General features: G+C 42.3%; 1 protein-coding gene across 2 annotated transcripts in view; it reads left to right on the plus strand.

The window, feature by feature from the left end:
- The first annotated feature begins 3,577 nt into the window (after positions 1-3,577).
- The window catches only part of LETM2 (leucine zipper and EF-hand containing transmembrane protein 2), a 73,478-nt gene continuing 54,449 nt past the window's right edge, over positions 3,578-22,606 (plus strand). The window contains exons 1-5 of one of the 2 annotated variants that reach the window (XM_029603937.1): positions 3,578-3,830; positions 10,013-10,086; positions 10,509-10,947; positions 13,494-13,637; positions 22,055-22,192. In XM_029603937.1, coding sequence (XP_029459797.1) covers positions 10,040-10,086; positions 10,509-10,947; positions 13,494-13,637; positions 22,055-22,192 — 768 coding nt within the window. In that variant the 5' untranslated portion in view covers positions 3,578-3,830; positions 10,013-10,039. The remainder of the gene's footprint in view (positions 3,831-10,012; positions 10,087-10,508; positions 10,948-13,493; positions 13,638-22,054; positions 22,193-22,606) is intronic. The other variant, XM_029603938.1, reaches the window with a different exon arrangement.

Here is a 22,606-nt window from a genome sequence, read left to right on the forward strand (position 1 = left end):
AGGTGAGAGTGAGGGGAGGGAGGCAGTGGGAGACAGAGGGTGAGTAAGACTGAGTGGAGGGAAGAGGGTGAGTGAACGAGGGGAAGGGGGAGTGAGGGAGAAAAAGTGTAGAAGGGTGCTGTGTTCGAAAATGGACTGAAAAAAAAAATTTAATGTAGCCCCGTTGCTTAATGGCTTGTTTTTAATATAAATGAAAGGTTTTCACAAGATAGGTTGTGTTGTGAAACATTTTATTATGTACTAGCGGACCCCTGCCACGCGTTGCAGTGGCTGAGTCAGATTCTTTGCCCTCCCTGTAAATGAATCAATTTCACATTATTTTGTTTGCTTGGGTTGTTTTTTTTCTTCTTATTTGGGCAAAGCCATATTGAAACTAAGAAATAAAACTCTTGTGCTGAATTTATTGACATTGGATGTTGGCCCAGTATTATCAGTTAAAATATTTTTTATAAGGTAAAATGAACTATGAAGTATCGGAATATTAAACTTTACAATATGTATTTGGCATAGGTAGTGGGAAGGAGGAGAAAGAACAATATGGATATGTAATGATTGTTAGAACAGTGTTTCTCAACTTTTTTGATGCCAGGGACCGATGGCTGACTTCCTCGGCTGATGTGGACTGGCTGGCTGGTAGAGCAGGGGGAGACACTAGAAGAGTGGGGAAGGGGAAGGGCCCGCCAGATGTCTCCCTCTACTCCCCTTAAAGAAGATGCCACTTCTTTAAGGGGCATGGCACTTGCAGCAGCTTTCATGGATTTTCTTTGGTTTATTTACAGAGTTAGAGTGGGGACAGTCCAGGGCTCAACTGAGCCAGATGTTCATATTTAGTCTGATCAGCTGTTCAGTGCCAGTGTTGAGAAGAGCCAAAGAATGCTGGCAATCTTCCTTGCACCCAGAAGCAACGTGCAGTGCTGTGAAACCTGGAATGAAGCAACTACCAGGACACTTTGGCCTGGAGGTTTAGGGCAGAATGTTCCACTAATGGCTGCTGGCAACGTGGGCTAGCATAGAGGGCAGCTGCAGCATGGGTCTGCCTCTGCCTATAACAACTGCCACTCTGCAGACCAGCAAAAATGGCGGGGGGGGGGGGGGGGGGGGAGAGGGAGGAAGAGAGAGAAAACACCTCTATAGAGACTCACAAAAAAGTTAACTATTTATACCACTGTAAGAGGGTCATTATGAACTCAGGGTGAGGTTGGGGGGATGGGGTGGGTTTTGGGAGCAGTTTTACATGCACAGTCATACGTACGAACAGCACAATTACTATAAGTGAAGATTTACTGTCATTTGGAGTGATGAAAGGTAAAAGATTTGTACCATGTTCTCTACTAGAGCTAGGTAGGGAATATGGTACAAATCTACTCTTCTACCTAGCTCTAGTAGAGTACATGTACAAATCTACTCTTCTACCTAGCTCTAGTAGAGAACATGGTTCAAATCTAGTCTTCTTTTACCTTTCATCACACCAATTAACAGTAAATCTTAACTTATGGTAATTGTGCTGTTCGTATGTATGACTGTGCATGTAAAACTGCTCCATAAAACCCACCCCATCCCCCAACCTCATCCTTCATTCATAATGCCCCTTCTTACAGTGGTATAAAAGGTTCCATTATAAGTGAGCCTCTTTCTCTGTCCCCCCAGTTATTTCTGGTATTAAAACCTGCCTTGCTGACCTTTACTTTATTGCATGCCACGTTAACTAACCCTCATTTCTATTTACGCTGCCCAAACTCCTCCCACTCAAATACTAATTTAAGATTTTTTTTTTTTACATACACATTTCACAATACAGTATGTACTGTGTGCATTATAGCTTTATCACAGGGTTTAGGACCCTAATGCATGCAATAACACCCTAACACATTTTTATAAATGAGCCTGTAAGTTTGTACCTGAGACAATGGAGGGTAAAGTGACTTGCCCAAGGTCACAAGGAGCAGCAGGGGAACTTGAAGCCTGGTCTCTCTGGTTCAAAGGCCACTTTCTCTAACCACTAGGCTACTCCTCCACTTCTGCTTTTGTCTTCCTCTCCTCTTCCAGAAGGACATTCCAGACATCCACCACCCTCTCTCTGAAAAAATATTTCCTGATTTTGGTATCTGAAGGGTATGTATTATATCTCCCCTGCACTTCCTCGCCTCCAAAACAGTAAACTGAAGAGTAACATCCAAAAATATGTATTCACAGAAAGGATGATGGATGCATGGAACAAAGTCCCAGTGGAGGGGACAAAAGTATAAACAATAACAGTTCAAGAAAGCACAGGACAACTACAGAGAACCATTAATTGCACAGAAGTGAAGGGGAAAGTCAGAGATCAACTGGTATCTATTGTACTGTAGCAGTCAGTAACGTGGGCAAACTAGATGGAGTCATATCTGCTATTAATTCTTTTTCTAATGGTGAAGAGCAGCAATAAAAGTGCATGTGAGCAAACCCCATCAGCGAGGTGAGTGCAACCCTAGATTGGGGACTTGTGTTTGCTGTTCAAAACAATGTTGTCTGCTAAATCTTTTCTTCTTTAAACTTGTTTCCAAGATAGCCACATAAACTTGTGGTATTAAACACTATGCAAAAGCGCTAATGTAAACCATTTTTATCTTGTGCAGGTAAAGGGATGAGAAAGGTATCCCACGCATGTACATAACCCTTACTGAGTTGTTTATGAAGAAATTTATCATCCAGTTCTTCCATTCTAGTATATGCATTTACCAGACTTGTATCGGCAGTGAAGCTTCTTTAATTCAAAATTGCAAAATACTTAATTTAGCTAACAAAAGAGCAATATGTATGAACTCAGAATGCTCTTTAGATAACGATACCGAAGATATCACTCCTAGGTCAACGGAATCCCCCCTGAAATGGTAGCTTCATATGTTCAATATTCTTTATACAAGTCAGTACCAAATCCCCAAAATCATACCATTTTCCACACAACATAGTTATGAACGTTTCTTTATTAATCTTGCATTCAATACATCTAAGAAGCAATGCCCAACCGGAAAGCTTTATTTGGAGCATACTAAACTTCTATGAAGCATTCTATATTGCATTTCCTATAATGTTCTACTGTAATACAGCACAAACTTTAAACACGTTCCAAATATCACGAATAAAAATGGTACCAAATTCAGCAGGCCATTGAGACACAATCTTTGTTATTATAAGTTAACTGTTAAGATGCACTTTATTGATCTTTATTTATAAAATGTGCAGGGTAGAGATAGCGTCCATATTAAACTACAACTACCTTGAGGCAGAGACTGTTAATGTCTCTCATTTTACCACTTAAGCAGGAAACCTTAGCAGACCTCAGTACGTCTAGCTACTCAGTTATGACCCCTGACCTCGGAACGTAACGAGTTAGCCCGAGTGCTAGTTCTCCCCCGGAACAACATACGCGAACCAATGGCAGGCAAGCGTTCCAATGACGTATCCCGGCTTTAGGCACGCCCACCGATGTGACGGCTTTACCGAATGAGGAAGATCGACGGGATCCCATTGGTTCTATTTTGCGGGGCCCCCCCCCCCTCTTGACCTCTTCGTAGCAATTGGCTAGTGGCGCCTTCAGTCAGGGCGCGGCCTGGTCCAGGGTGTGAGTAAGGGAAGTCCCGGGCCTGGAGCTGGAGGTGGGGTTTTGTATCGCGCTCAGCCTGGGGTTTCTGGTACAACCAACTCACTGCCTCTATTTCCTCTTCTCCACCCGGCCGGCGCGTTAAGTGCGAGCGCGCCGGAAGGGAAATAGTCAGCTCCGGGGCCTGACCTTTTATGCACCTCCGGGGCTCCGTCTTGGCTGTGTCTCTGCTTCCAGAAGTCGTCCCTATGTAAGTCTGATGCCCCCCTCCCCCCTCTCATTTGGGAGAACTCGTTTTCCTAATGAAAGGAAGCTCATGTTAATCTGCTCATCGCTTTCTCTGTCATATCTGAATATTGCTTTCGTCTTGCTGCTCTATCGTTTTTTTTCAGTGTTTATAGCCCCTTCCAAAAATATTAGTGACATATTCTTAAATAAAATGTACAAACTAAAAAGCAGTAGATGAAAGCAAATCATAATAGCAACTACAATTTTGAAAATATTAATAATTCTGAATTCCTGATTTTTTTGGAGGGGGTCGGGACGATTTCCAATAACAGGGAGGCAAGGGAGTAGCATCACCCGCGGTTTGGGAGAGGAATCGCATTTGAGTGCCTATCAAAAAGTGCAGGTTCTATGAAAAATAGTGTAAATTACATGAAAGGCTTATATTCCTAGTGTTGCATATACCTTATAGTGCTATATAAATACAAATAATAATAGTACCTTGTGTGGCTCACTTTGATCTCCCTTTTCATTGCAAAGGGACTTGTGTCTTCTCGTTTCTCTGCTTATCTCACGTGCTCTTGTCTAAGGGATTATTCTAAAGCTTTGGTTCTTTCTAGGACTTTTGAATGTCCTCAGATTCTAGCTCGGCTTTCATACTACTAGATGAAATTTTCCTGCATATGAAAATAGGCTCCTCCTTTCCACTTTTCTTTCCCCTCTCCTCTTTGTGCTAAATGGTGACTAGCTTGGTCTCTGATGAATTTGTTTTTTAATGTCCGTAACTGTTGGTAAAGAGTGCTTGTGTATGTAAGAGTGTAGTCTACTCAGAACATACCTCTACATTAAACTGGTACGCAATTTACCCTACTGAACTAATTAAGGATGAGCAGTATCATAGTCAAGCAAAGTTTAATGAGATGGGTTTGATCTTAAAACTCCAGAAATACATAAACAACAAAAATAGATTTTGCTTTCCTTTTTTGACTGGCCAGCCTCCCACAGTTGGAAACTGCTACTGTGCAGCTTCAAAACTGTTCCTTAGCTGTGGAAAGCTAGTAACTTTTGAACTGGCCTAACCTAACATTTTTTATCAGCTACAAATTGTTGACCTTTATTTCCAAGTGTTTACATGGACTAATACAGCAACCACATGATTTTGTTCAAAACTTGTCATCAAATTCCTAAAGAGCAGCATACAAGTTTTTCCAGTTTCTTTAAAAGCCCCATCTAAAGACACCTGATCAGAAAGCAAGTTTAAATTCAGTATTATAGTATGGTAATGGATGTGGGTACCAGAAGTCACTTCCCTTCTCATCAAACTATCTCAGGACAAGTTTGAGGGATATTTGTGAGTTGGATGTAAGTAATATTGTTCTCTCTCCCCCCTCCCATTATACGTGTATAATAACCAGATAACGCAGGTTCGTCTTAGAGCAGAGAGAGAGTGATAATCACATTTTAGCCACTGGGAATGGTGGAAATATCAGTAATAGAGTGCAAAAGTTCAGAGAATATTTTCAAAGCATCTTGTTTACCATAGCACAAATAGAAATTAGCACACAAAATATATCCTCATGCTTATTTATGGAAGACTTTATTATGCTACCATTTTATAACAGGCTATGACATGGCATTGAGATATAAAGAATGTATTGAGATTTATGCATGTAACTTCAGATTTGTATGGAAATAGAAAAGATATTAAGGGACTCATTAAATAAACATTTTCCATTGTCATTAAGATATATATATATATATATATATATATATATATATATATATATATATATATATATATATTCACGGAAGCACAGTAACCCATGCTAACATTAACACAAGTTAATGAGTCTTAATTTTATTTATTTAGCCATTTCATATACCGTCGTTCCACGAGAAGATCACAATGGTTTACATCATAACATAAATATTATAGGTACCCATTACATAAACTTGATGTGTTCATATTTCACACAATTTAGGCGAAAGACACATAGATTGACTGAGGTGGCCAGGTGAAGGAGAAATATACAGGCGTGAGGGAGCAACTATAACCAAAAGTGCTGGAGGAATGTAAAGAAGGGAATTTCGAGAAGATGTTTCTGATACATTTATTTGGGGTGGCTTGGAGAGAACTAGGTGATGAGTTCTTTAGTTAGGTAGATATTGAGTTATAATTATAGTGGGCCCTGTTTCAGTTGCAGCTGATTCACTAAATAATGTATGCATTACCTGCATTAATAGCGCAGGTTACCATACCTTACTGAATATGCCTTAAAATGGATAAAAGTCTCTCTTGAATAAGCTGCTTGATTGGGAGGTAATGGGATAAGAACATAAGAAAATGCCATACTGGGTCAGACCAAGGGTCCATCAAGCCCAGCATCCTGTTTCCAACAGTGGCCAATCCAGGCCATAAGAGCCTGGCAAGTACCCCAAAACTAAGTCTATTCCATGTTACCATTGCTAATGGCAGTGGCTATTCTCTAAGTGAACTTAATAGCAGGTAATGGACTTCTCCTCCAAGAACTTATCCAATCCTATTTTAAACACATCTCTACTAACTGCACTAACCACATCCTCTGGCAACAAATTCCAGAGTTTAATTGTGCATTGAGTAAAAAAGAACTTTCTCCGATTAGTTTTAGATGTGCCCCATGCTAACTTCATGGAGTGCCCCCCTAGACTTTTTACTATCCGAAAGAGTAAATAACCGAGTCATCCATTCTAGACCTCTCATGATTTTAAACACCTCTATCATATCCCCCCTCAGCCGTCTCTTCTCTAACTGAACAGCCCTAACCCCTTTAGTCTTTCCTCATAGGGGAGCTGTTCCATTCCCTTTATCATTTTGGTAGCCCTTCTCTGTACCTTCTCCATCGCAATTATATCTTTTTTGAGATGCGGCGACCAGAATTGTACACAGTATTCAAGGTGCGGTCTCACCATGGAGCGATACAGAGGCATTATGACATTTTCCGTTTTATTCACCATTCCCTTTCTAATAATTCCCAACATTGTTTGCTTTTTTGATTGCCGCAGCACACTGAACCGACGATTTCAATGTGTTATCCACTATGACACCTAGATCTCTTTCTTGGGTTGTAGGACCTAATATGGAACCCAACATTGTGTAATTATAGCATGGGTTATTTTTCCCTATATGCATCACCTTGCACTTATCCACATTAAATTTCATCTGACATTTGGATGCCCAATTTTCCATTCTCACAAGGTCTTCCTGCAATTTATCACAATCTGCTTGTGATTTAACTACTCTGAACAATTTTGTGTCATCTGCAAATTTGATTATCTCATTCATCGTATTTCTTTCCAGATCATTTATAAATATATTGAAAAGTAAGGGTCCACTGTCCACTCCCTTCCACTGAGAAAATTGTCCATTTAATCCTACTCTCTGTTTCCTGTCTTTTAGCCAGTTTGCAATCCACGAAAGGACATCACCACCTATCCCATGACGTTTTATTTTTCCTAGAAGCCTCTTATGAGAAACCTTGTCAAACGCCTTTTGAAAATCCAAGTATACTACATATACCGGTTCACCTTTATCCACATGTTTATTAACTCCTTCAAAAAAGTGAAGCAGATTTGTGAGGCAAGACTTGCCCTGGGTAAAGCCATGCTTTGTTCTATTAAACCATGTCTTTCTATATGTTCTGTGATTTTGATGTTTAGAACACTTTCCACTATTTTTCCTGGCACTGAAGTCAGGCTAACCGGTCTGTAGTTTCCTGGATCGCCCCTGGAGCCCTTTTTAAATATTGGGGTTACATTTGCTATCTTCAGGTACAATGGATGATTTTAATGATAGTTTACAAATTTTTACTAATAGGTCTGAAATTTCATTTTTTAGTTCCTTCAGAACTCTGGGGTGTATACCATCCGGTCCAGGTGATATACTACTCTTCAGTTTGTCAATCAGGCCTACCACATCTTCTAGGTTCACCGTGATTTGGTTCAGTCCATCTGAATCATTACCCATGAAAACCTTCTTTATTTTATGGGTACCTCCCCAACATCCTATTCAGTAAACACCAAAGCAAAGAAATTATTTAATCTTTCCGCGATGGCCTTATCTTCTCTAAGTGCTCCTTTAACCCCTCAATCATCTAACGGTCCAACTGACTCCCTCACAGGCTTTCTGCTTTGGATATATTTTAAAAAGTTTTTACTGTGAGTTTTTGCCTCTATAGCCAACTTCTTTTCAAATTCTCTCTTAGCCTGTCTTTTCAATGTCTTACATTTAACTTGCCAACGTTTATGCTTTATCCTGTTTTCTTCTGTTGGATCCTTCTTCCAATTTTTGAATGAAGATCTTTTGGCTAAAATAGCTTCTTTCACCTCCCCTTTTAACCATGCCGGTAATCGTTTTGCCTTCTTTCCACCTTTCTTAATGTGTGGAATGCATCTGGACTGTGCTTCTAGAATGGTATTTTTTAACAATGACCACGCCTCTTGGACATTTTTTACTTTTGTAGCGGCTCCTTTCAGTTTTTTTTTCTAACAATTTTTCTCATTTTATCAAAGTTTCCCTTTTGAAAGTTTAGCACGAGAGCCGTGGATTTGCACACTGTTCCTCTTCCAGTCATTAAATCAAATTTGATCATATTATGATCACTATTGCCAAGTGGCCCCACCACCGTTACCTCTCTCACCAAGTCCTGTGCTCCACTGAGAATTAGATCTAAAATTGCTCCCTCACTCGTCGGTTCCTGAACCAATTGCTCCATAAAGCTATCATTTATTCCATCCAGGAACGTTATCTCTAGCGTGTCCCGATGATACATTTACCCAGTCAATATTGGAGGCAGTGTCCTATTCTGGATTGATACTGGATAAAAGACAGGAAACAGAATGTAGGACTAAATCAGTGATGGCGAACTCCAGTCCTCGAGTGCCACATACAGGCCAGGTTTTCAGGATATCCACAATTAATATGCATGAGAGTTTTGCATATATTACCTCCATTGTCTGCAAATCTATCCTGAAAACCTGGCCTGTTTGTGGCACTCAAGGACTGGAGTTTGCCATCACTGGACTAAAAGTTCAGTTTTCCAAATGGAGGAAGATCATTAATGGAGTGCCCTAGGTGTCTATATTGGGACCTGTGCTATTTTTAGCATATGTATAAATGATCTGAAAAAAGGATCGAGTGAGGTGACCACATTTGCACATGACACAAAATTGTTTCAAGTCATCAAATCAGCAGATTGTGAAGAAATGTGGAAGGATTGTAAGACTAGGAGACTGGGCATCTAAATGACAGAGGTAACGTAATGTGGACAACTGCAAAGTAATGTATGTAGTAAAAAATAACCCCAACTACAGGAACATGATGCTGGATTCCATGTTAGAAGTCTTGATCCAGGATAGGATTGTGGACAATACCTTAAAATCTTCAGCTCAGTGTGCAGTGGCAGTGAAAAAGGCAAATAGAATATTAGGAATTGTTTAGATAAAATAGAGAACAAAATCGAGAATATCATAATGCTTTAGTATAGATCCATGGTGCAACTGCATCTTGAATATTATGTGGCATTCTGGTTATCCCATCTCAAGACCTAGCAGACATAGAAAAGATACAGAGAAAGATGGCAAAAATGATAAAGAAGATGGAAAAGCTTGCTTATGGGAAAAGGTTAAATAGATTAGGACTCTTTAGTTTGTAAAAGAGACGACTGAGAGGGGATATGATTGAGATTTATAAAACCATGAGTGGGGTAGAACCAGTAATTAGGGAACAGTTATTTATCCTTTCAAACAACACTAAGGCTAAGAGAGACTCCCTAGATCTAGCAACTGGCAGATTTAAAACAAATTGAAGGAAGTATTTTTTCACTCGGCGCACAATCAAGCTATGGAATTTGTTGCCAGAAGATGTGGTCAAGGCAACTAACAGTGGGGTTCAAAAGAGGGCTGGACAAGTTCCTGAAGAAAAAGTTCCTGAAAAAAAGTCCATAAACCGTTATTAGCCAGGTAGATTTGAGATTTTTTTCATAGATATCATCACAAACTATTAAAAATGAGACAGTAGTTTTAATCACACGATAATAAATAGAATATTTTAATTCCTACATATAACTTCAACCATTAGGACTTAGGTTTGTGTCAATATTGGTTACATTAGTGATTTTTCGGTCTAATTATTAACTAGTTACTCCCTTATTTTCTTACTCATATTTTTAGAGTCAGATCTGTTTTCTGGCAGAAGAGATGGCTGCATACACCTGTAATGTGCTACTTGCTGCAGTCAGATCCAGGTAAGAAATTTTATGAGTATATATTTTCTGATCAAACATTTTGATCTGTTTTACATATAGGTAATACAGTTTCTTTCACTGGGTATTATCTCTTTCAAAATTCAGACTATAATTATGTCCTCCAGGCAGGCCAGAAATTCTCCCTAGAGCCATTGTACAAAGTAATTCCTATAAATACTAATGTATTGACTTCCCATTGTGAGAAAATAAATCAATGTTTTAGTAATTTAAGCAAAATTTCAATTATGCAGATGTCCGACTTGTACTGTTCCCCTAAGGTTCAAAATGTTTACTAACACAGAGAGCATTCCTCAGAGTTTCTGTTAATAAGTGATGTTCACTAACTAATTCTTTAAGGAAAAAAAAACCGCTATCAAATCCTTACTCTTAAATTCTAGACAGCTTTTCTTTGTATATTTCAGAGGACCCTACCATCTCGTGTCCACTAGCTGTTGCTCTTATGCCTCGTCTGCTCCTACTTTTCTTCGTTCTCAGGACGTCTGCCTAACTAGAACGTATACCCAGGATGGCCAAACTCTGCTGCCCTCGTGCATCCTGGTTGGTGCTCGGACTAAAGCAATACGGTTATTGCACACGTCTAGTCATTGGCACAAGGATTTGCAAAATAATCCAACACCTGCTGAAGGTGTCGCAAATCAGGACTCGGAGAGGGCTAAACCCCAGCCAGGCAACGACAAAGAGACTGCTGTGGTAAAAAAGTCTTTGTGGCAGAAAATTGTGGATGAACTGAAGTATTATTACAATGGCTTCCATTTGCTATGGATTGATACCAAGGTTGCGGCCAGAATGTTGTGGCGATTATTACATGGACAGGTGCTGAGCAGGAGAGAGAGACGAAGGGTAGGTATGGCTTAACTTTGCCATGCTGGGCATTTACACACAAGGGCTTCCCCAGAGTTTAGTAATAGTTCAAGCATTTGTCTGCTCAAGATTGGCATATCCCTATTAGAAGTCTGAGGATGTGTCTGGTTGTGTATGGCAAGCTTTTGTTAGAATCATTTACATTGGTTTTGGTGCTTCACAAGAGGAAGTGTTGATTTACAAGGTAATGTTTGAAAGAAAGGTGGCTGCCACTAAAATAAGTGAGGCTTTGCTCTTATTCATGAAATTGGGGAAAGCCTGATTAGAATATACAATGGAATTCCTTTGAAGTGCACAGGGCTTTTTTTTTGCCTAAAGGAGATGCCAGGACCCTCCTCAGCTAAGAGGTGGTTTGGCTGGGGGATCATGGCTGAAATGTTGGCAGCTGGCACATACCTAAAAAGTAGTTGGAAGTATTGCTCATTGCAGGCAAGCTCCCAAAGGACTTTTCCAACACAGCAAGTTCACAAAGCAAGCAAAGTCCAATCAAAACTATTAGCGTACCTTCAGTAGGCAAGGGCACGAAACAGAGCAGGGTACATCTCCAGGTAGCTCAAACAGGGCAGTTTATACACAAACAAACCAGGATACATAGGAACTAGGCAAATACTAAAGCATGGTCTGAATCCCAGTCTGCTTATGCAGAAACAAAACATGGCTGTAATCATTGTCGAAGGTAGATGAACAAGCTTAGGGCTAAATCCTGCTGGCCCTGTCCTGAAGTGGGAGATAGGCTAAGTATAAACTCAGATTCAGTCAAGGAACAGAACATAGATTATAGATACCAATACGTAGAGAACCAGAGAGAAGTGAGCTGGCTGGAAGGCATTCAGCACTGTTACATAAGAACATAAGAACATGCCATACTGGGTCAGACCAAGGGCCCATGAAGCCCAGCATCCTGTTTCCAACAGTGGCCAATCCAAGTCTCAAGTATCTGGCAAGTACCCAAACATTTTGAGACTAGCCCGCCTGGGAAAGGAGATCAGAGGCACTGGTTCAAGCCCCTCCATGGCTGCACCCTGACAGATGAATGCTAGGCCAATAATCGCCTACATTTGTGAAAGCAGTTATCAATTGTACTAAATCTTGGATAGTGTTTACTGAATTCTAGCCTCACATGATAGATAAAGGTGGGGGAAGAGGGTGAAAAGGGCTAATAAGATCTTAACTTTGCCATACGTTGAAATTTGTATAATTTCAGGGCTGGCTCAGTGGCAGTACTGTGTGTTGACATGCGGGAGGCCTGGGTTTGATTCCTGGACCTAGCTTCTACTCCTTGGACTGTCTGAGACTGGAGATGCTGTGGAGGCAATGTTCTCAGCTGCTCCTCTCTCCATGCACCCCCCACCACTACCACCATCCACACAACCTCTGAAGCAGTGGGGAGTAGGGAGGGAAGGAATGAAGTCTCATCTGTCACAGAACGGTAACGCCTAGTGTCAGATTTGGAATGCATGTCTGTGGGATTCTGGAGAGAGTTGTGGTCTGTCACTACAAATATGGGGCTAGATTGGGGAGGGTGATGAGGGAACTCTGTGAGTTAAAAGTGAAGGCTTCTGGCACCATGGCCCAATAGAGATTGGATGCTATTGAGCTAGAAGCCCAATGAAGCAGGCCAAGAAAAACTGGCGTAGAAGAGTAGCATTAGTGGTTAGAGTATTTGGCTGTGTGCCAGTGAAACCAGGGTTCAAATCCCACTGCTGTTCCTTGTGACCTTGGGCAAGTCACTTTACCTTCTGTTTCCTCAGGTACAAACGTAGGGGCAGATTTTCAAAGACCTCCGCGCACCGGGCCTATTTTCAAAAGGCCCGGTGGCGCGTGTAGAGCCCCGGGACATGCGGGCAGAGGTTGGGGCGGGGCAGACAGTCCAAGGGCGTTACTGGGCGGTCCAGGAGGCGTGGCAGAGGACTCCGGCACAGGGGGATCGCGCACCGGCAGTTGACTGGCGCGCGCAAGTTACACCTGCCTCTGGCAGGCGTAACTTCCAAAACAAAGGTACGGGGGGGGGGGGGGTTCTTTAGGGCTGGGAGCGGGACAGGGAGGGGAAGGTTTGGGGAGGGAACAGGGAAAGCCAGTGGAGCTCCTCGAGGGCTCAGCGTGCGCAATTTGCACTAGTGTGCACCCCCTTGTGCGCGCGCCGACCCCTGATTTTTATAACATGCATGCGGCTGCGCGCGCATGTTGTAAAATCGGGCGTACATTTGTGCGCCCGCGTGTATGTTTTAAAATCTGCCCCTTAGATTGTGAGCCCTCTGGAAATAGGGAAAATACCTACAGTACCTGATTGTAATCTGTTTTAAATAAATAAAACCGTGGCATTCCAAAAATGATTTTGCATTCCAGCTCCAGCACTTGTTATGCACCACTTGTTTGCGCCAAATGTTTTGGCTAGAAAGGGATTGTAAGCGTAAATAGGCAACATTCATGTTATGGCAAATCCAAGGGGTTGAGCAGTGTAAGCTAGCAAGTTCTTCCAAGGGTTATGGCCTGTAACACAACTTTCTGCTTCTCTATTTTTGTAGCTGATGAGGACGTGTGTTGACCTCTTCCGCCTACTCCCTTTCGCTGTCTTTATAATCGTGCCCTTCATGGAGTTCCTTCTACCTGTGTTTCTGAAACTCTTTCCTGAGATGCTGCCTTCTACTTTTGAGACAGAATCCAAAAAGGTTTGAATTGTGACATCTTCAATAAATGAACAAATGTTAGTGCTGTAGTAAGAATCAGGTTGGATTTATGAAGTGGATTTGTGCCACTTGCATTGCATTTTGTTGTGGTGGGACATGCTGTATAGTGCTGCATCCTGTCATTGGGTGCCACCAATGATGAATGGAACAAAAAAATCTATGAACAAAAATGTCCATACCCTGTACTTATCCAGATCAGTCCAGATTCCTGGATTTTGCCTCCCCTCCAGCAGATGGAGTCAGAGAAAGTTTTACTGCCACTTAAGATGAGGTGCCACCTGTAGTTTCCTCCGTATTTCTGACTCCAGCAGATGGTGGAGGTGCAAAGCTAAAAAAAAAAAAAAAAAAAATCAGAAAGGGCACATAGGCTTCTGTCTGCACCTCCCAGAAGGTTGTTAGACCCTTCTGGTGTATGAGGCTTGAGAGCAGGGGGTCGGGGACCCTGTGTTGCTAAAATCCCTGGACAGATAGGGCTGATACCTGGAGGTCCCGGATCACTCGCCCTGTGGGATCTTCACAGCCTGTCGCCTCTTCAGGAGCCTACTGCTGCTTTGTTAAGGAAAGTGCCCCTTTTTTCCTTTGGTTTGTGGTTGTTTGTTAAAGTTTAAAAAAAACAGCATCTACAGTGAGAGGTTTGTTTCTTTCCTTCGGGGACAGTGCGTTTTCACCTTTCTTTTGTCCCAACGTCGGAGCCTTTCTTTTCTCTCCCCTGCCTCATTCAGCCTTTCTCCTGTGTGGCGTTCGACTGGGGGGGGGTTCCCCTTCCCGTTTGTGGATTCTGCGTAGGGCGGCCTATTCTTCCTGCGGGGATGCGTGGTCTCGTCTTTCCCGCACCGGCCTTTGCTCCCGATGCCTCCCCAGGAGGGGGGGGAGGGGCCATTGGGGAGCTCCGCGGTCGACACAGGCAGGTACGGAAACAGCGGCCATATTGTCATTTTGGGCGGCAGCACGGGCTGCGGAGGGGAGTTCGGATCTCCCTCCCCCAATGTCTCCGGAGTTCAGGCCTCCGGGGGAGGTTGTCAGTGGGCTGGGAGCCCTCCTGGCAGCGATAATGACCCTGGGGATCCTTGGGGGGGGGCCCCCCCCCCCCAGGGTCTGGTGACTCCTGAGGGCTGCAGTCCCCATGGCTGCCAAGGATTCTTCCTCGACTGCCTCTGATATCGAAGAGGCCCAGGGACTGGATTCCCAGGAGTCCGGGCCTGGGGTTGGTTCGGAGGATCTGGATCTGTCCCTCTTGCAGGGTATGTCCCTTGAGGGTGATGACCCTAAGGTGGTCCTTTTATTCCATAAGGAGGAGCTGAGCCCACTTATTTCAGCAGTATTGGAGGAGATGGTCATTGAACTCCCGCCACAGGATTCCAATTTGGGAGCGGTGGTCCCAGTCATGGTTGGCCTCCGGGGTCCCACAAAGTCCTTCCAATTCCATAGTTCGGTCAGTGCTCTTCTGTTCTGGGAGTGGGATAATCCAGACACCGGTTTGAAGGTCAACAGGGCAATGGCTAGATTGTATACATTGCCCGAGGAGGCGCTTGACCTACTCAAGGTTCCCAAGGTTGATGCCTCAGTTTCTGCAGTCACCAAGAAGACCACCATTCTGGTCACCGGAGCAGCAGCTTTAAAAGATCTTCAAGATAGAAAACTGGAGGTCCACCTCAAGAAGATCTTTGAGGTTTCCGTACTCGGCCTGCCATGTGTGGCAGCTGCACGGTGACAAGTCTTTATCTGAGGCCCTCCAGGCGGAATGACTGCAGGCCGTTGTGGTGTACAGTGCTGATGCCTTATATGACCTTCTCAGGACCTCTTCTTGGACTGTCGGCCTGGCGCCTCCTCTGGTTGAGAAATTGGTTGGCTGATGTGTCATCTAAGGCACAGTTGGGATCTTTTTTTCTTTTAAGGGAAAGTTGCTCTTCGGCAAGGACAGGCCGAAAAGTAAGAGTTTCTCATCTTCTCATTCCCGCTTCAAGGGGAATCGAAGACCCTTGGGTCCGGCTCCGAGACAAGTCTCTGCTTATCAACCATCTTGGTCTCAGTCCTTTCGAGGTCGTCGACCTGGCAGGGATTTATTTATTTTATTTATTTATTTATTTAAAAGTATTTTTATACCGTCTTTACAAACAGTGTTTAGTCAAAACGGTTTACATATATCAAAAATAATAAAATGAAAAATAAAAACAAATTAAAATTAAAGTAAAAGTTAAAAGTAAGAATAGTAATGATTGAAAGTGGGTTGACATATAAAAATATAAATTACAAAAATAGATCTTCCCAGGGACGCAGTGGCATCAAGTCCTCTCAATAAGGTGAGACTGGTCCACTCTTCGGATCCGCAGATAGGAGGATGCCTATCTCTCTTTTACGAGGAGTGGACCACGATCATGTGGGACCAGTGGATCTTAAGTGTGATAAGGCACGGTTACGCTTTAGAGTTTGCCTGGCCACTCTGAGACCAATTTCTCGTGTCTCCCTGCTTGTATCGGCGCAAAGAACTCACGGTGAGGGCCACTGTCAGCTGTCTGCGTTGGTTGGGATTGTCCCTCCAAATGAACGAGGATCCAGATGCTACTCCATTTACTCCTTCATTCCAAAGAAGGAAGGCACGTTCTGCCCGATCCTGGACTTAAAGAAGGTGATCATGGTGCTGAAGGTTCTGGATTACCGGATGGAGACGCTGTGCTTTGTGATTGCGGCAGTCCACAAAGGGGAGTTTCTGGCCTCTCTGGATTTGACTGAAGCTTATCTGCACATCTGAATCCGATTGGATCACCAATGATATCTGAGATTCATGATTCTGGGCAATCACTTTCAGTTCTGCGTTCTCCCCTTTGGTCTAACTATAGCGCCCAGGACTTTCACCAAGGTGATGGTCATGGTTGCTGCGGCTCTCCGAAGGGAGGGTGTTCTAATTCATCCCTATCTTAGGATGATTAGTAACTTTGTTACCAGAACTTCGGTATATAAAACTGTTAGTTAAATAAAATATCTGGATGACTGGTTGATTCGAGCAAAGTCAGAATCCTTGTGCCAAACAGCAATGGATTTGGTCCGTGGTAGTCTCCAATTGCTAGGGTGGATCGTCAATTTAGCCAAGAGTCATCTGGTTCCCTGGGCTTTTGCTTACATGAGGCCTCTGCAATCAGCCTTACTGTCTCACTGAGTTCCCCATGTCTGAGCGTTATTAGGTGGCTCCGCCGGGTCAAGTTGAGTCACGGCGTGGACCTCAATGTTCCAATCTGGACGGGTGTTAATACCGATGCCAGTCTGTTTGGCTGGGGAGCAGTGTGTGAGCATCAGTCAGTGCAAGGCCGTTGGTCCCAGGAGGAGGCTTCCTGGTCCATCAAGTCTGTTAGAGACCAGGGCGGTACGTTTGGCCCTGCTAGTGCTTCTCTCCTTGGTGAGGGGCAGGTTGGTGAGGATCTTGTCAGACAATGCGACAGTGGAGGCTTATAACAACCGCCAGGGAGGCACCAAGAGTCATTCTGTGGCTCAGGAGGCTTGGCTTCTGGTGGAGTGTGCAGAGCAGTGTCTGGCAGCCTCATACATAGTGGGCTCGGACAATGTGCAAGTGGATTTTCTAAGTGGCCAGCAGCTGGATCCTGGGGAGTGGGAGCTGTCTAAGGAGGCAATGTCCCTCGTTTGTTGTCAGTGGGGGACCCCATGCGTGGACTTAATGGCGAACTTCTGAAATGCCAAGGCTCCACGTTTCTTCAGTCAGCAGAGAGAAAGAGGAGCAGAGGGAGTAGACGCCTTGGCCAATGGATGTCCTGCTGTATGTGTTTCCTTCCTGGCCTCTGGTGGGCAAACTTTTCTGGAGAACAGAGGTTCGTTCAGGTGGCACCAGAGTGGCCGTGGCGTCCATGGTTTGCAGACTTGATCAACTTAGTGGTGGATAGTCGTCTTCTGCTCTCCTATCTGCCGAACCTACTGTGTCAGGGACCAGTTTGTTTTGATCAGGCAGATCAATTCTGTGTAGCTGCTTGGTTTTTGAAAGGCGGCGTCTGAAGGAAAAAGTTTATTCAGATGCAGTCATTGTTAGGCTCTTGCAGTCTAGGAAGCCCTTCCATCTCTCTATCCTACGCGAGGATGTGGAGCGTTTTTGATTCCTGGTGTTCTGGCCAGAAGAGCATCTATGCGCCATATTTTGGCCTTCCTTCAGGATGGTTTGGCAAAAGGGCTGTCCTTTTAATTTGCTTAAGGTTCAAGTGGCGGCGCTAGGTTGCTTCCGAGGCAAGGTTCGTGGCGCATCGCTTTCGGCACATCCAGACGTCCGTTTTCTTTGAGGCAAAAATCCAATTTAGGAGATTTGAAAAAATAAAAATCCACAGACGTTAGGTTCATATAGATCGCAATTAAATAAATATAAAAACTTGATTAATGAAACTAAGAAATTATTTTAAACATAAAATACATTGTTTTAGTAATAATGCCCGAAATCTCTTTACTTTAGTAAAGAATTTAACTTTGACCAACATAGAAACTAACCCTATATCTGAGACTAAATGCAATGAAATTGCTTATTTTTCAAAAACAAAGTTGAGAACCTGGTTAAAGCAATTCCGCATGTAAAACCTCAAGAAATAAAAATGATAAAGAGAGAAATATCTGACTGGCCATCTTTTGATGAAGTCTCCTCTATAGAAATTGAAACTATTATAAAAAAAATTAAATCCAACGAGTCACCCTTTAGATTCTATACCTTCGGTTGCCCTAAAACCTATTGCTCATATTATAGCCCCTATATTTGCAAAAATTGTTAACCTCTCTCTAGCTGAAGGATATCTGCCAGAAGTTCTGAAATCAGCTGTTGTGAAACCCTCCTTAAACCCTGACGTATTAAGTAATTATAGGCCTTTATCGAATCTTTCTTGTCTAGCAAAAATAACTGAAAAATTGTTCATAAACAATTAATAGAACACTTAGAATCTAACAATATTTTATATCCAAACCAATTTGGCTTCCGTCAATATCTGAATACAGAAACACTTTTATTATCATTAACTGATACAGTTTTAAAAGGTTTTGACTCTGGACAAAAATATATTCTAGTTTTATTAGACTTGTCTGCGGCATTTGATACGATAGATCATAATATTTTAATATTAAGATTAAAAGAAATTGGCCTTATAAATAAAACCCTTGATTGGATAGTGTCTTTCTTACAACAAAGATCCTTTCAAGTGAAAATAGGAAATAATTGCTCCGATAAAATTCAACTTCAAACTGGTGTCCCACAAGGGTCTGCTTTATCGGCGACCCTGTTTAATATTTATCTTCTTCCAGTGTGTCATCTCCTAGGAGGTTTAGGTCTAAATTTTTATATCTATGCCGACGACATTCAGCTTCTTATACCTATTCTTGGCAGTATTGAACAAACATTTAAATTAATAAACATCTATCTTGGAGCCCTCAACCAATTACTATGCCATATGAAATTAGCCCTAAATATGGAAAAAACGGAAATGATTCTCCTTGACAGAAAAGTAAAAGATAGCTTTGCTAGTACAAATAATACCCTTTTATTACCCAATAATATTAAACTAGTATTATCTGAATCAGTCAAAGACTTACGAATTACCATCGATTGTCAGCTAAATTTTAAAAAACATATTTCTCTTAAATTACGAGAAGGACATTATAAATTGTTGGTGTTGCGAAAGTTGAAACTGCTTTTAGATGTTAATGATTGGTGCTGCAAGCTTTGATATTTTCATCCTTAGACTATTGTAATTCCCTTCTCTTAGGCCTTCCACAGTCTACTTTGCACCCCTTACAGGTGCTTCAGAACTCTGCAGCAAGGGTTTTGACAAATTGTAAAAAAAGTGAACATATCACCCCTGTTTTAATCAATCTGCATTGGCTGCCAATAACACAAAGAATACAGTACAAAACTTGTATACTATACAAAGCGATTTATGGACAAAAAACAGACTGGCTGAATTTTCTGATCCGGTTACATGTCCCGCAGAGATGCTTAAGATCGGTGAATAAAGGACTGCTTCAGATTCCATCTGTGAACTCTGCCCATCTTATATTAATCCGAGAGAGATCCATTTCAATTGCCAGTCCATGCATTTGGAACACTATGCCTGTGGCATTGCGTTTAGAGTCAGAGTTTAAAGCTTTAAAAAAAAAAAAAAAAGCTCTAAAAACATGGCTTTTCGAACAGGCTTATATTGATTATCTTGAAAAAAAGGACAAATTGGTTTAAAGAAACAGTATTTTTACTTTTGTTTTATGTTCTTTTATAAATAATTGATTAACAATTTTTATTTTCTATCATTTTATTATACCTTTTAGATATTTTAGTATGATTTTATGATTTTGTAACATGTAAACCGTTGTGATGTATATTATGAACGACGGTATACAAGAATCTTTAAATAAATAAATAAATAGGCGTGAAGCACCTGTGCCCTCCCATTCGACAGCTGTGCCTGTCTTGGAACATTAATGTGGTCTTGTGGAATCTGTGCACCCCCCCTTTTTGAGCCTATGCGGCGTGCAACTATAAAGGATCTCACTTTGAAAGTGGTCTTTTTGGTGGTTATGTGTTCAGCGTGCAGAATTTCTGAACTTCAAGCTCTTCCCTGCAGGGAGCCCTTTTTGAGAATCTTGGACGAGGGGATTTCCTTGCGGACTATGCCTTCTTTCTTGCCCAAGGTAGTGTCCTTTCATACTAATCAGTCGGTGGAACTCCTGTCTTTCTCCAACTTAGATCCAGCAGCGATGCCCACTTGAGACTTGCGTTGTCTAAATGTCAAACAAGCCTTGCTGAGATACTTGGAGGTCACAAATAATTTCCGCATGTCAGATCACCTTTTTGTGTTGTGGAGCGGTGTCAAAAGTGAGTATTGCGAGGTGGTTGAAAGAGGCGATTAATTCCGGATATATTTGTCGGTGTCGCCCGATTCCAGAAGGTCTCAGGACACATTCTACTCGCTCTCAGGCAGCCTCTTGGGCAGAGGGTCAGTTACTCTCCTCAGGAGATCTGTAGGGCGGCTACGTGGAAGTCATTGCACACCTTTGCCAGGCATTATCGCCTAGATGTCCAGTCCCCGGGGGCTGGAAATTTTGGCACGAGTGTGTTGCGAGCGGGACTCTCCCAGTCCCATCCTACTTGGGGAACCTTTAGTACAGCCCAGGAGTCTGGATTGATCTGGGTATGTACACGGAAAGGAAAATTGGTTCTTACTTGCTAATTTTCGTTCCTGTAGTACCACCGATCAGTCCAGAGTCCCACCCTTGATTAGCAAAGGGTATTGGGAGAGTCCACTCGATCTGTCTGATTTTGCTGTATGTTCTGTGAAGAAACTCAGGATTTGTTGATCCCACACAGGTTTTTGGCGTGAGGATGTTTTGTTGTTGCCTGTTTTATGGTTATCCTCATTCCCCCTGCTCATTTAAGGGAGCAGACAGTTACATAATTCTTCTTTTATAATTCTGGCTTGGGTACAGATTAATACTGAGGGGACTGCAGGTGGCACCTCGTCTTAAGTGGCAGTGTCAGTAAAACTTTCTCTGACTCCATCTGCTGGAGGGGAGGAAAAATCCAGGAGTCTGGACTGATCTGTGGTATAACAGGAAGGAACATTAGCAATAAGAACCAGTTTTCCTTTATCCCTCTGTATTTTTATTTCAAGTTTAGAATCACTACACTACAGGGTGATTGTGCTTTTTAATACATAATGAGAAGTATGAACATTTCATGGTGCCTGTTTTTTCTCCTTTGAAAGAGAAATTTGCACATAGTTAACATGTTACTTCTGTGAATCTCTGTATAATAAATGCACTATTAAACATTAGAGATGGCTTTTCCCTGTAGGAAAGTAGGCAAAAAAATAGAGACAGCTGGTGACCACAGTCACTAATTATGGCAAGGCAGCTTTAAAATGTTCAATGTTAGCACAGTGTGCTCTGATCTCTCCTCTTCGCTCCACCCCCAAGGTCTTAGCTGAACTTAATTGGCCTGTTTCCCCCTAGGAAAGGAAAAAGGGATTGTAAGTGTCGAGAGCACATGAAAAGTGAGAGTAACTGGGTGCTTTTCTGTCTGTTGTAGAGATTTGAATGGAATTGGACCAATGGATCAAAAGTTATTAGCAGGGGGTGGACAGATTTTCTTGGGGGGAGAGGGAACAAATATAATTGAATAAGGCTAGTTTCCTAGGCTATAACACTGAAAACTACTTGATATGGTGGTGCTCATCTGCTTCTTATCGTGCAGTGTAAGCCAATCAGAGGGCACAGTGACCTCCCTTACCTGCAAGGCTGTTTGCAGATGGCGTGGCGTTTCTTATACATGAAAACTATTGTCTAATTTAACCCACTTGGGGCGGGCAGCAAAATCTGAGCCCTGAGATGTAATGGTGTGTTGTTTTTTTTTTTTCTATCCTTTTAAAATGAAGGAAGAAAAGATGAAGAAGACACTGGGAGCAAAACTGGAGTTGGCAAAATTTCTACAAGAAACCATTTCTGAGATGGCCAAAAGAAACAAAGCCGAGTCAGGCAGCGCTACTCAGCAGTTTTCGTCCTATGTCCAGCAGGTGGGTAGGGCTAGAGATGTATTCCTGCAGGAGGTTACAGGTGCAGTACAAGGAAGAATCTGGGAAATCCTCTGCGCTCATGCGCCACTAAAGAGGGATGAGCGAGCATAGTCTTAGCCAGTTTGGCATATGCAATGCAATACTAAAGTACATGGTTAAAAATCCATTTTTTTTTTTTAATGCATCTCTTGCTCAAGAAAACTAAGGTTAAATTTGGGGTTTTTATATGGCATTCAAAATCAGTTATCGGAGTATTTTCCTCACTGCATAGGGGAGACACTTGATAAGTTGTGCATGTTATATTCATGTCTAACCAGAACATATTTATAATTCACAAAATGTATTATTGTTACTTAGAGATGTCATGGAGATAGGAGATGGAATAAAGGAGTAGTTAGGCCTGGTCAGGATTTG

This window comes from Rhinatrema bivittatum, chromosome 5 (genome assembly GCF_901001135.1).
Source record: "Rhinatrema bivittatum chromosome 5, aRhiBiv1.1, whole genome shotgun sequence".
NCBI lineage: Eukaryota > Metazoa > Chordata > Amphibia > Gymnophiona > Rhinatrematidae > Rhinatrema > Rhinatrema bivittatum.